The sequence below is a fragment of the Ranitomeya variabilis genome, chromosome 4, assembly GCF_051348905.1.
Source record: "Ranitomeya variabilis isolate aRanVar5 chromosome 4, aRanVar5.hap1, whole genome shotgun sequence".
Lineage (NCBI taxonomy): Eukaryota > Metazoa > Chordata > Amphibia > Anura > Dendrobatidae > Ranitomeya > Ranitomeya variabilis.
In genome coordinates, this window is record NC_135235.1 from 295927448 (window position 1) to 295941192 (window position 13745).

Here is a 13745-nt window from a genome sequence, read left to right on the forward strand (position 1 = left end):
GACAAAAGACCATGCAGGTCTGACACATGTTGCCTTGGGAGAGCATCGGATATTTCTTTTCTGCTTTTTTAAATTTTTATACTGTTGTGTTCAACCATTTTTGTGCCTTTTAAACTACTGGATTAATAAAAGCAATTTTTTTAAAAAGAGGTGAGTGTCGGCTATTGTTTGGACTGTTAAAAAAAATGCAACAAGGATTGTAAAAACCAACAAACGGATCAAAAATGAATCCGGCACATTGAAAATAAACAATAATGAGAAAACAAAAAGATTTTTTCTGCGGGGGAAAAAAACAAAACAAAAAGTCGTAGTTACTCACCGATAACGGTGTTTCTCAGAGACCATGACAGCACTACCAGAGAGAGGGGATCTGCCCTTCAGGGACAGGAAACCTACAGGATAAAAGGGCGGTACCTCTCCCCTGCATCAGTTTTGTTTACAGAGCATCGGAGGTCCTCCAGGTTAGTCACAACAAAAAAATATACAATTTAACGTATCTCTTAGCAAGTAAACACCGTGTCTATATGGAAAACCACTTCACACAAAATAATGTGCTCACCGCACACGTGATGAGGGGGGGAATAAGCAGGTGCTGTCATGGGCTCTGAGAAACACCGTTATCGGTGAGTAACTGACTTTCTCAGTCGCCCATGACAGCACTACCAGAGAGAATTTCAGAGATCTTGCTTAGGGAGGGACCACAGCCTGTAGAACCCTTCTTCCGAAGGTCAGGTCAGATGAAGAGGCTAGGTCTAAGCGGTAGTGTCTGAAAAAGGTTGAAGGTGATGACCAGGTGGCCGCTTTACAGAATTGATCTAATGGTACCTCCGACCTTTCGGCCCAGGAGGTCGCCATAGCCCTCGTAGAGAGGGCCTTTAGTCCCTCTGGAACAGCGTTTCCGGTGGATGAGTACGCCAAGGCTATTGCGTCTGTCACCCATCGAGCAATAGTGCCTTTAGAAGCTTTGAGTCCTTTTCTGGGCCCCTGGAAGCAGATAAAAAGAGACCCTTCCTTCCTATGCTGCTGGGTGATCCTAAGGTATTGGGCTAGACATCTTTTCACATCTAGTGTGTGGAATTTTTCTTCCTTCTTATTCCTAGGGTCTGGACAAAAAGAAGGAAGTATTATTTCCTGGGATCTATGGAATGAGGATGCAACTTTTGGCAAATAGGCAGGGTCTGTTTTTAGTATAACTATCATCCAGGATTTGTGTAAATGGAGGGTTTGCAGATAGGGCTTGGAGGTCACTTATTCTACGGGCCGAAGTCAGGGCTATTAGGAGGGCCGTTTTAAGTGAAAGAATCTTAAGAGGAAGTGATTCTAAGGGCTCGAACGGGGATTCTGTTAGGGCTGACAATACTAAATTCAAATCCCAAGATGGTAACCTCCGTGTAGTTACGGGTTTAGACCTTGCAGCTGCTCTGACGAACCGTACTACCCAAGGGTTGGCGGCTATGTTTTCACAGTATAGGGCTCCCAGAGCTGCTATTTGTACCTTTAATGTACTTACTGAAAGGCCTAGGTCTAACCCTTTTTGTAAAAACTCTAGTATTTCAGTGATTGGGACCCCGTCCTGCAATCTTACCCCCGAGGATGATAGGAATTTTTTCCAGGTTTTACCGTAAATTTTTGTAGTTACAGGTTTTCTACTTTTCATTAGAGTGGACACTAGTTTGTCAGAAAACCCTCTTTCCCTCAATAGTGACCTCTCAAATACCATGCTGTCAGATGTAAATTCTCTGACTGGGGGTGGAACACCGGTCCCTGAGACAGGAGGTCCGGAAGATCCGGAAGGACCCAGGGATCGGTGATTGATAGCATCCTCAGCCATGAGAACCAGGCTCTCCTGGGCCAGAAGGGGGCTATTAGGATGAGTCTGGATCTGTCCTGCCTGACCTTCCGCAGGACTGCTGGAATGAGAATGGTGGGGGGAAACGCATATGCCAGTGTTTGTGTCCAGGGAATTGTGAACGCATCCACAGCCTGGGGGTTCCCCCTGGAGTCCAGGGAGCAGAAGGCTTCCACCTTCCTGTTGTGAGAGTTGGCAAAGAGGTCTATCACGGGGACTCCCCATAGATCTGTGATTTTGTTGAAAATCCCCTGATTTAGAGACCACTCTCCCTGCCTTAATTGGGTACGACTTAAGAAGGCCGCTTTCTGGTTTTCTACCCCCTTTATGTGTAGGGCCAATAGGGAAAGAAAATTGTTTTGAACCAGGCTGAAAATTTCGGAGGTGGTCCTCATTAATGTTTGGGATCTGGTTCCCCCCTGGTGGTTTAGGTAAGCTACCACTACTCTGTTGTCCGAGAATACTCGGACATGGTGACCTTGTAGCTCATTTAGAAAATACAGTAAGGCATGGTTTACCGCTCTCCGTTCTTTTTGATTTGAGGAAGACACGAGCTCCTGATTTGTCCATAGCCCCTGAGCGATTCTGTTGCCCAGGTGAGCCCCCCACCCTGCGGGACTCGCGTCTGTAGTGAGTATCTGAGATGTCTCTATCACCCAGGGAACTCCCTTTGACAAGTTGTTGAGATTTAACCACCAGGCTAGGGAACGAATAGCAGGCAAACCTAGAGTCATGCGACCTTCTAACCGCCCTCCCAGCAGTCTTTGGTTTTTTAAGACATCCCACTGGAGGGGTCTTGTGTGGAGCTGCGCCCACTGAACTGCTGGAAGGCAAGCAGAGAGGGACCCCAGTAGTGACATCGCCTTCCTTAGGGTCATGGTAGGGTTCGCACGTGCTTCTGACACTAAGTGAATTATTTTTTGTTTTTTCTCGTGTGGAAGGAGACACATCTGAGAATTTGAGTCTAAGATGAGACCCAAAAATTCTTGAACCCTGGCTGGTTCCAGCTTCGACTTCTGGAGGTTCACTAGCCACCCCAATTTTTTCAAAACGTCTATGACTCTGTCGCGTTGTTGGCAGCAGAGTTCGGCCGAACTGCTCACGATCAAAAAGTCGTCTAGATATGGAATAATCAAGACATTTTCCTCTCTCAGATGCGCAATCATCTCTGCTATCAGCTTGGTGAAGACACGAGGGGCAATTGATATACCAAATGGGAGAGCCTTGTATTGGTATTCCTGTGTCTGTCCTTTCATGACTACCGCTAGTCTGAGGAATTGCTGAGAAGTCTTGTGGATGGGAACGTGATAATATGCATTGCTGAGATCTAGAACTATCATAAAACAGTTTGGAAACAGATTTTTTATTGTTGACTTTATTGACTCCATTTTGAACCTCTGATTTTTTACATAGGTATTCAACTTCCGTAAGTTTATTATGGTTCGGAAGGTTCCGTCTGGTTTGTGCACCAGAAACAATGGAGAATAAAATCCCTTTCCCCTCTCCAGAGGGGGGACTTCTTGGATGACAGATTTGTTTAGTAGTTTTATGATTTCTAGCTCCAGGGCTTCTTGCTGTAGGGGAGACGACCTCAACGGTGTTACCACATAGTTCCTTGGGGGTAAGGATAGAAAGTTTATGTGAAGCCCTTCTCGTATTAGATTTATAATCCAAGAGCTGGACGAAATTTTCTCCCAGGCCGGAAGGAATTGAGATAATCTCCCTCCCACCCTGGGAGAGATGTCACTTGGAGGGGGGTTTTTTATCGCGAGTTACCAAAAAGGAACCCTCTATCCTTCCTTCTCCCGTCGTCCCATCGGGTTTGATCTCTTGGTGGTCTCCTTTTAAAAAATTTCCTGTTCCGAAAGGGCCGCTTATTATATGTTGGGGCGAGGACAGGAAACCCTTTCTTTTTATCACCCGCTTTTTGCAGGATATCATCCAGAGTTTCTCCGAAGAGGAATTTGCCCTCACACGGAATGGAACAAAGTTTCTGTTTAGTTTGCAAGTCCCCTGGCCAGGTTTTCAGCCACAAGGTTCTACGTGCTGCATTTGAAAGGGCTGCGGATTTAGATGATAGTTTAATTGAGTCAGCCGAAGAATCCGCCAGAAACGCCGCAGCTCCCCTAATCATAGGGATAGACTCTAAGATTTTATTTCTCAGGACCCCATCTCTGAGCTGTTTTTCTAGGTTATCAACCCAGATCATTAGAGACCGTGACATGCAAGCTGTCGCTATGGTAGGTCTTAGGCATCCTCCTGCTGACTCCCAGGCCCCTTTGAGAAAGGTATCTGCCCTCTTATCGAGAGGGTCTTTCAGGGTTCCCATGTCCTCGAACGGTAGGGCAAACTTTTTTGAGGGTTTAGCCACCGCAACATCTTGTTTGGGGGCTTTATCCCATGTAGCAGAAGCCTCATCTTCAAAGGGTATTTCCTTTTAATAGAGGGGACCGATGCGTTCCTTTCCGGTTTCTCCCACTCCTTTTTAATTAATGCCTGTATATTCTCGTTAAGGGGAATACTTTACGCTTCCTTTGAGATAGTCCCCCAAACATAATGTCCTGAACGGTTTTGTCAGGACGGGCGTCCAGAACCCCCATTGTAGATCTTATCGCCTTAACAAGGCCATCGACCTCCTCTAGGGGGAAACAATGACGACCTCCACTCTCGTTATCCGAAGAGGAGGAAGAAGAGTCATGCGTATCTGAGCTCTTACTCCTGGAATAGGAAGGGTCAGAATCCGCAGGGGAAATAGGTTGTTTTTTAGTAGCCTTCCCACTTTTAAAGGAGCTATACGCAGTCTCAACTTCCGATTTAATTACGGACCGTAATTCGGAAGCAAAGTTTGGGGTCTCCTCACAGAGGACTCGTTCTATACCAGACCCACATAGCTTTTTGTCCCACGTCTGTGACAAAGCTGTTTCACATAGGGGGCAGGTTCTATGCTTCATCTTCTCCGTTCTCTTCCTTGCCTAGGATAGATAGAGAAGGGGAACCCTAGTTACAAAAGGTGAACTTTCACGAAGATCACTCACCAATCTGACGCAGCCACAGGTACCAGTTCTGGAGGAGGAGTGGTCGTCTGAGAAGCATCCGTGGGAGGCAGCTGATTTACCACACTGGAGCTTTTACTGCGCTGAGTGGAATGGCTATCAGACCGAGAGCTTCGATTGCCTGCCGAAATCCGTTTTTCCTGAACGTCCAATTTCTGCCGACGGCGCTGTTGTTGCTGCTGCTGCGGCGGCGGTGGCAGCGGCGGATGGAGCTGCTGGTCGCTGTCCTCCATGGTATTACCGTGGAACAGCCTGCAGCCAGGAGCCTCCGTCGCCTTCTCCATATAAGCGCTATTAACCCCCTTCACCTGTGGCTGCCGAAAGAGGAAGCGTCCATTTTTTTTTTTTTCTCTTTTTCCTTCTTACTGCGCATGCCCGCAGCCAGCAACCCGGAAATGGAGTATTCCGGTTCTGGGGCAGCGCCATCTTGGTGCAGCCACTCACAGCGTCGCCCCTGAACCGGAAGTTCCACTACTACCTCCGGTGCGGCGCCATCTTGGATTTCGGCGTTTTTCTCACAGCAGCATGAAGCCCCAGGCTCCCATCAGAGCGGCGGCTGCGCTTCCCCCCGCACACACTACCGGACCCCTCAGTCGGAGCTGTGGCGGCTTCGGATACCGGACCAGCCGTGGCAGGGGCGTCCCCACCGCCAGAAGTCGGACTGGCCGGCCCCGGTCCTCGTCGGTCGGTTCTTCACGCAGGTACCGTCCAAGGAGGTTCCCCGTCAGGGACAGGAAACCAAACTGATGCAGGGGAGAGGTACCGCCCTTTTATCCTGTAGGTTTCCTGTCCCTGAAGGGCGGATCCCCTCTCTCTGGTAGTGCTGTCATGGGCGACTGAGAAAACCAGTTTTACACTACCAGCAAAGTAAATGAGATTTCCGAGATGTCATGCACATGATGCTTTTTTTCTTCCTTGCAGATTTGAACCATCAGCATTTTCTCTGGTCTGCAGCTGGTCAATTCTTTTGCACTGTTTTTTACCCATTGAAATGTCAAAATCATGCGTATTTTACGTTGCCGATTTCCTGACAACACTTTTTTTGCAGCAGAACAATCTGGATGAAATACTCAATGTCTGCACACAGCACGGATCAGCATTCTATCAGTTCTAAAACATTACAGATGAGAATTGATATTTCATCACACCAGAGAGAAAGACCCATCACAGAAACCTTGTTCAAGGGGTCCTTCACTGCGGCCACTTACACTACAAATGTTTCTAATAGACACGCTCTAGGAGTTAAAGATCCTATCCCAATATTTAGTAAATGTAATAATAATATTAGCAAATCCCTCCAATTAGAAATGTAGTGTAGTTCTTCTGATTAACTATATCTCTTTCCTCATGTGCAGACATGGCAGGACCTCACGTAACCATGGTTCCGACCACTAGCAACTAGCTAAATAACGGTCACTGTATCAGTGGTCATAACCATGGAAACTCAAGGTCCTGCAATGCCTGCGCATGAGGAAAGAGATACAGTGAATCAGAAGAACTATACTACATTACTAAATGGAGGTATTTGCTAATATTATTACACTTACTACATATTGGGATAGGATCTGGGAGATGGGAATACCTCTTTAAGGCTCAATTAAACATCCGTGTTAATCAGTATGAGATTGGACCGCAGTGCGCGGACTGGCCGCCGCTCTCCTAACCTCATTAGAAATACATGAAGTTGTCATGTCATGGGAGACTTGTGCCAGTCTGTGCATTAGCGGTCTGATCTCGGACCGGTGTGCATGGACATCTGATTGAGCCTTCTCCTCTTCTAGAGAATTGAAGGGGTCTTCCCATTGCAGTAAGGGGTAAGATACTGCTAGAATACGCCATCACTTAATGATCACTTGAGGTCTGACCGCTGGGACACCGACTAATCCCGAGAACGAAGAGGCCGCGGACTACAATCCCACCACAGAGTTTCCTTTTACAGGGGCCACTTTAGAGGTAGCAGGCACCATTCAAATGCAAAAAAAACAAAACAGAAAAAGATGCAGCACGAAAGCAGAGCTGCTCTTTTTTTATTCTCAAGATGACCAGGGGGCCTCAAAGATCATTCCTCCAGTGATCACTAGTGGGGCCTTCCCAAAATCTGAAGTTATCATCTACCCATAGGACAGGGGATAACTTGCTGATCACTGGGGGGGTCTGACTCAAGGGACCACCCTCAACGATCCCCAGAATGGGACTTGGCAAAGCTCCGTCTCCAAAAGGACACCTGACCTTCACTCCTTTCATGGCCTATGTTTCTTCTGGAGTAAGTCCCACAAACGATGAATGTTACCGAGGTCAAACATGGACCCCCTCTAATCCATTCCGGCAGGGCTCCTCAGAGGCTCGGTCTTGGAGTTACGGAGCCCTGTTTACAGGATCAGCAGAGGAACCCCAGAGATTTGGGGAAAACCTCTAAGTGACGATATAGGGTAGCGATAAGCTATGATGTATGAAAATGGTAACACCACCAACGATGATTATTAGACGAGAACATCATGGCGTTACCTGATCACAGTAATGGATGACACAAACTAAGAAAAAAAATAAAATCACTGCAGTTTTCTGAACTCACCCAGTCTCAACTGATGAACAGCGGAGGGGGCGAGCAGTACTTCCTCGGGAAGCCCCCTATGAACATGTTCAGGCACTTCAGCCAACGTCTCCGCTACCTCTGGAGGTTTTACTGCATCCTACAAGTCAAAGCAGGAATACAACAGCTAATTACCATCAGTAAACATGTAACTGGTCATTAGAAGCCCCCCCAAGGAAAATGTACCAGATCGGTAACTCTCAGATATCCCACCTAATAGAGATCACAAAAAAATGGTGACCTTCCCATCCTCTGACCATCCAAGAGGCAGACAAGTCCACCAACATTGGTCGATCACGAGCACTGCCGCTCAATTAATGGGGGTCCCGGAGATGGGCGAGTGCTGCATTGTGCTGGTCTTCCGCACTATTATAAGAATGAATGGAAAAGCTGTGCACATGGTCGACCACTGCTCCATTCACACAGGGCTCTATAGCAGTCCGATTCTCAGGATCCTGGTGGAACCAAACAGTCGGAACCCAGCAATTGGAAAGTTAGGGGCTAACTTCAAAATTTGGAAATACCCCTGGAAAAATATTGTCCACTACGTCGATATGTCAAAAATATCCATTCAATTAAAGGGAATCTGTCAGCAGGTTTTTGGTATAATCAGAGAGCACCATTATGTAGGGGCTGAGACACCGTTTCAGGAAATGTGTCACTTACTGGGCAGTTTCAATAAAATCAGTGTTCTATCAGCAGGAGATTATCACTACAGGACCAGGAGTCTCGTGCCACATTGTCCTGCTGTTCTGTATAATCCCGCCCCCACCACTGATTGGTAGCTCGCTTAGAAAGCTACCAATCAGTATTGTGGGCGGGGTTATACAGGGCTCAATTTAAGCTCCGCTAGATCTGCAGCACAGAAAATTGTGATTCTATGCTGCACCCAGTAAACTACATCACACATCGCTGGAATCAGGGTCTCTGCCCCTACATTACGCTGCTGTCAGATTAAATAGCAAAAACCTGCTGACACCTCAATCTCCCCTGTAAAATGGAAATTTGTGTTACCAACTCGTACAACCTGTAGGCGGCAGGGAATCGATGCACATTTATTTAGCTGTCATTGCTGCACCCGCCAGAGCCTGATCAGGATCAATGTAACCTCTAATTACACTTCTCTCCCATCAGTCCCGAGTACAGCGAGGACATATCGCAGGACTCGCTCCGGCTGAGGACACATTTCCCAGCATTTATGCCTTTGACAGTCAGATGTTTTCATGCCAAACATCACAGATGAGAGAATGAAGAGGGAAAAAATTACAGCTCAGAAGTCTCTTATGAATGAGAAATGAAACATAAGGCGGGAGGTTACTGGTGCGGAAAGAAAATGCTGTCAGCAGCTACGAAAAAAAGAAAAATGCAAACATTATACAATGTAAGCAGTGATGTCACAGTACAGAGATAATACACAGTGATGTCACAGTACAGGGATAATACACAGTGATGTCACAGTACAGGGATAATACACGCAGTGATGTCACAGTACAGGGATAATACACACAGTGATGTCACAGTACAGGGATAATACACACAGTGATGTCACAGTACAGGGATAATATACACTGATGTCACAGTACAGGAATAATACACACAGTGATGTCACAAAGACACAAAAGAGCACAGTGAGGTCAAAAATACTCTGTTGTAAAAAAAAAAAAAAAAAAAAAAAAATCACAGTAATCAGCAAGTGCTAGTCAAAAGATGTAAAGAAAACAGGGTATTTAGTTGATACGTTTTTTTGCAAAAAAATGTATACTAAGCTGCTCCACCAAATCGTCAAGGTATACCCTTATAGAGCAGTCCTAACTAATGTATAGATAGGTAATGTATAGGTACTTTACCGATGATCAGGTTTTAAATACATCAGATAGGGATTCTATACATTAGTTAGGACTGCTCTATAAGGGTATACCTTGACGATTTGGTGGAGCAGCTTAGTATACATTTTTTTTGCAAAAAAACGTATCAACTAAATACCCTGTTTTCTTTACATCTTTTGACTAGCACTTGCTGATTACTGTGATTTTTTTTTTTTTTTTTACAACAGAGTATTTTTGACCTCACTGTGCTCTTGTGTCTTCAAGTTTTCTGGTGGTGTGAACAGGTTCCTACAGACTTGTTCAATGTGCAAGTGGCCCATGTGTTTCTGGTTCTACAGTGATGTCACAGTACAGGGATAATATACACTGATGTCACAGTACAGGGATAATACACGCAGTGACGTCACAGTACAGGGATAATATACACAGTGACGTCACAGTACAGGGATAATACACACAATGACGTCACAGTACAGGAATAATACACACAGTGACGTCACAGTACAAGGATAATGCACGCAGTGACGTCACAGTACAGGAATAATACAGACAGTGATGTCACAGTACAGGGATAATACACACAGTTACGTCACAGTACAGAGATAATACACAGTGACGTCACAGTACAGGGATAATATACACAGTGATGTCACAGTACAGAGATAATATACACAGTGATGTCACAGTACAGGGATAATACACACAGTGATGTCACAGTACAGGGATAATACACAGTGATGTCACAGTACAGGGATAATAAGTAGGGTGATGTCACAGTACAGCGATAATAAGATAATAAATACAGTGATGTCACAGCACAGGGATAATACACACAGTGATGTCACAGTACAGACATAATACACACAGTGATGTCACAGTACAGGGATAATACACGCAGTGACGTCACAGTACAGGAATAATACACACAGTGACGTCACAGTACAGGGATAATATACACAGTGACGTCACAGTACAGGGATAATACACACAGTGACGTCACAGTACAGGAATAATACACACAGTGATGTCACAGTACAGGGATAATACACTCAGTGATGTCACAGTACAGGGATAATACACACAGTGATGTCACAGTACAAGGATAATACACGCAGTGACGTCACAGTACAGGAATAATACACACAGTGACGTCACAGTACAGGGATAATATACACAGTGACGTCACAGTACAGGGATAATATACACAGTGACGTCACAGTACAGGGATAATACACACAGTGATGTCACAGTACAGGGATAATACACACAGTGATGTCACAGTACAGAGATAATACACACAGTGATGTCACAGTACAGGGATAATATATAGGGTGATGTCACAGTACAGAGATAAATAAGGTAACGTCACAGTACAGAGATAATAAGATAATAAACACAGTGATGCCACAGTACAAGGATAACAAAATGGTGTCACTCGTACAAATAAAAAAAAATAAACCTTCATACAGCTTGTGTTGTGTTGTGTTTCTGGGAAAATGGTGACACAAACCACATTTTCTTTTTTTTTTTTCTACAAACTTTAGAATTATTCCACTAAAATAATTTAAAAAAAACCACTTAGGGTATGTGCACATGTTAAGTATTTGGTGTACAAATTTCTGCCCCATTTCGCATCTCTTGGCAGGTAAAAAGCAGCATAAATTAGGTTCTTTTTTTACATGCATTTTTGTTGCAGATTTTTCCCCACTCATTAGCATGTGTAAGATCTGCAGCAAAAACGCTGACAGAATCGACATGCTGAAGATTTAAATCTGCAAGTCAAAAATAAGAAAAGTGTGGATGAGACTTCAGGATTCTCATTCATTTTGCTGACAGCAGGAAACCCTTCAGGTTTTGTGAGAAGTCTGTGCATAAACAAAATGTGACAAATCTGCAATGTGTGCACAGGCCCTAAGCTTGTTTATGAAAAAATACATAATTATAAATGTAACAGTGGGGAGAATTAAACTGTTCAGGAATAGTTTACCCAAAACATTGGCTGAGCATTGAGTTTGTAGGACACTTTTTACTTTCACACTTTGGTCAGCCATTGAGTTGGTTAGGTATTGTTCATTTTCACACCTTGGTCAGCCACCATTTACTTTAGTGCAGTTTAATTAAATTAATAATGTGTGTAATCTTAACTGACATTCTTAGGTGAGGAGACCAAGACATTATGGTTTAAACTTGGGAAAATAACAAAAATAAATGTGTATACTGCTGTGCATGCTTTTGTTTCACTAAAAATGCAGCACAACCTGATACCTGATTTTTTTTTGCACTTACTCATTGCTTCCTAGGAGTGAAAAAAAATGCTGCAAGAAGTGACATGCTGCAGTTTTCAAAAACGCAGAGGTTTTCCAATTCAGTCAGGAAATAAAAAAACAATGGGCATGAGATTTCAGAAGCCTCATAGCTTTTGGTGGTACTGTAAAATGCAGCTTAAAATTTGCATTAAAAAAAATGAAGCAAAAACGCAATGTGTGAACATAGTCTAACTAGGGGGAAAATGAATGGTAACAGTCTATTTGATAACAGACTGATACTTCAATTGTTAAAACTGTCCAAATATAAACCCTTTTTAGGAGTAGTTGCCTACCTCACTGGTGTTTATAAACGGAAAAAGCTGTGGCAAACATCCATTTAGGGAGTGTGAAGATCCTTTTTCTTTTCTAAATGAAGAAGAATAAGGTTTTCGCAACCATTCCAAAAATTATCCCTTTATTTAGGAAGCATAAACGGGCTGTTTTGAAAGTGAACTAATGGTTTTTCGACAATGAACAAAAAAACGGTCTTTACTTACCGGTAATAGGATTTTACAGAGTCCACGACAGCACCCTTACGAGAGAGGGGATCCGCCCACCATCTGGACAGGAACCTACAGGATTTAAAGGGGCGGTCCCCCTCACCACTCCAGTTTGTGTTTCAGAGTATAAGGGACACCACCCATTGAGTTAGTACATAATCATATATACTTAAACATTACTAAATACCATCACCTCTAAAAGAGTGATAACTAATGGCACACTACCCAAAGAGTGCAGAAACCAGTGATTAACTACGGGGGGGGGAATGTGCGGGTGCTGTCGTGGACTCTGTAAAATCCTATTACCGGTAAGTAAAGACCGGTTTTCCTATCGCCACGACAGCACCCTTACGAGAGACTTTCAAAGACTAATCACCTGGGAGGGACCACAGCACTGAGTACTGAACGGCCAAAGTCTAAATTGGCCTTACATGATAGATCAAGACGGTAATGATTATAAAAGGTGGAAGGAGATGACCACGTTGCCGCCTTACATATCACATCTATGGAGACGTCCGTTTTCCCAGGATGAGGCCATGGCTCTAGTGGAGTGGGCCTTGATGCCTTCTGGAGGATTTTGACCTTTGGCAGTATAGGCAAGACATATTGCATCCCTGATCCATCTGGCAATAGAACCTTTAGTAACACTCATCCCCTTCCTTGGATTCTGAAAGGAGACAAACAGAGCCCTACTCTGCCTCCAGGGTTCTGTTTTGTGTAGGTACTCTAATACAGTTCTTCTAACGTCTAACATATGACATTTTTGTTCTTCTGCTGAAACTGGGTTATCACAAAAAGAAGGCAAATATATTTCCTGACTCCTATGGAATCTAGAGGGTACCTTCGGTAGGTATGCTGGGTCAGGTTTCAAGACTAGCCTACCTGAAAGATCATTAGATAAGGAGGGTCTACTGACAACGCTTGCATATCACTCACTCTTCTAGCAGAAGTCAAGGCTACTAGCAGGGCCGTCTTTAAAGTTAAATTTTTTATGGAGACAGAATCTAACGGTTCAAAGGGGGGTTCTGTTAAAGCGTCTAAAACCAAATTTAGATCCCATGGCGGTAATCTAACAATATGAACGGGGTTACTCCGATCCATAGCTTTCATAAACCTAGATACCCATCTATTTCCTGCTACATTGCTGTTATACAATGCCCCCAGAGCAGATACCTGGACCCTAAGGGTATTTACCGCCAAACCCAACTCACGGCCTTTCTGTAAAAACTCCAGAATAGCCGGAATTGGAATTTTATCCGTAAAGGGCTGTTGGTGAAAGGCAAGAAATTTTTTCCAGACCTTACAGTAAATTTTAGTAGTAATTTCCTTTCGGCTACTTAAAAGGGTGGATATTAAAGCATCAGAAAATCCCCTCCTTTTCAATAATTCCCTCTCAAATTCCACGCCGTGAGATGCAGAGATTCCACATTGGGATAACGGAATGGACCCTGAGAAAGAAGATCTGGGATTACGGGCAACACCCAGGGGTCGGTCACTGACATTGCCCTGAGTAAGGAGAACCATGCCCTTCTGGGCCAGAAGGGGGCAATCAGTATTACCCTCGCCCTCTCCTTCCTGATCTTCCTGAGAACTAGCGGAATCAGACATAGTGGGGGAAATG

General features: G+C 44.4%; 1 protein-coding gene across 2 annotated transcripts in view; it reads right to left on the minus strand.

Moving 5' to 3' along the window:
- The window catches only part of PRDM2 (PR/SET domain 2), a 128783-nt gene that overhangs the window by 96230 nt on the left and 18808 nt on the right, over positions 1 to 13745 (minus strand). For both annotated transcript variants that reach the window (XM_077250238.1, XM_077250239.1), the window contains exon 3: positions 7475 to 7592. In XM_077250238.1, coding sequence (XP_077106353.1) covers positions 7475 to 7592 — 118 coding nt within the window. The remainder of the gene's footprint in view (positions 1 to 7474; positions 7593 to 13745) is intronic.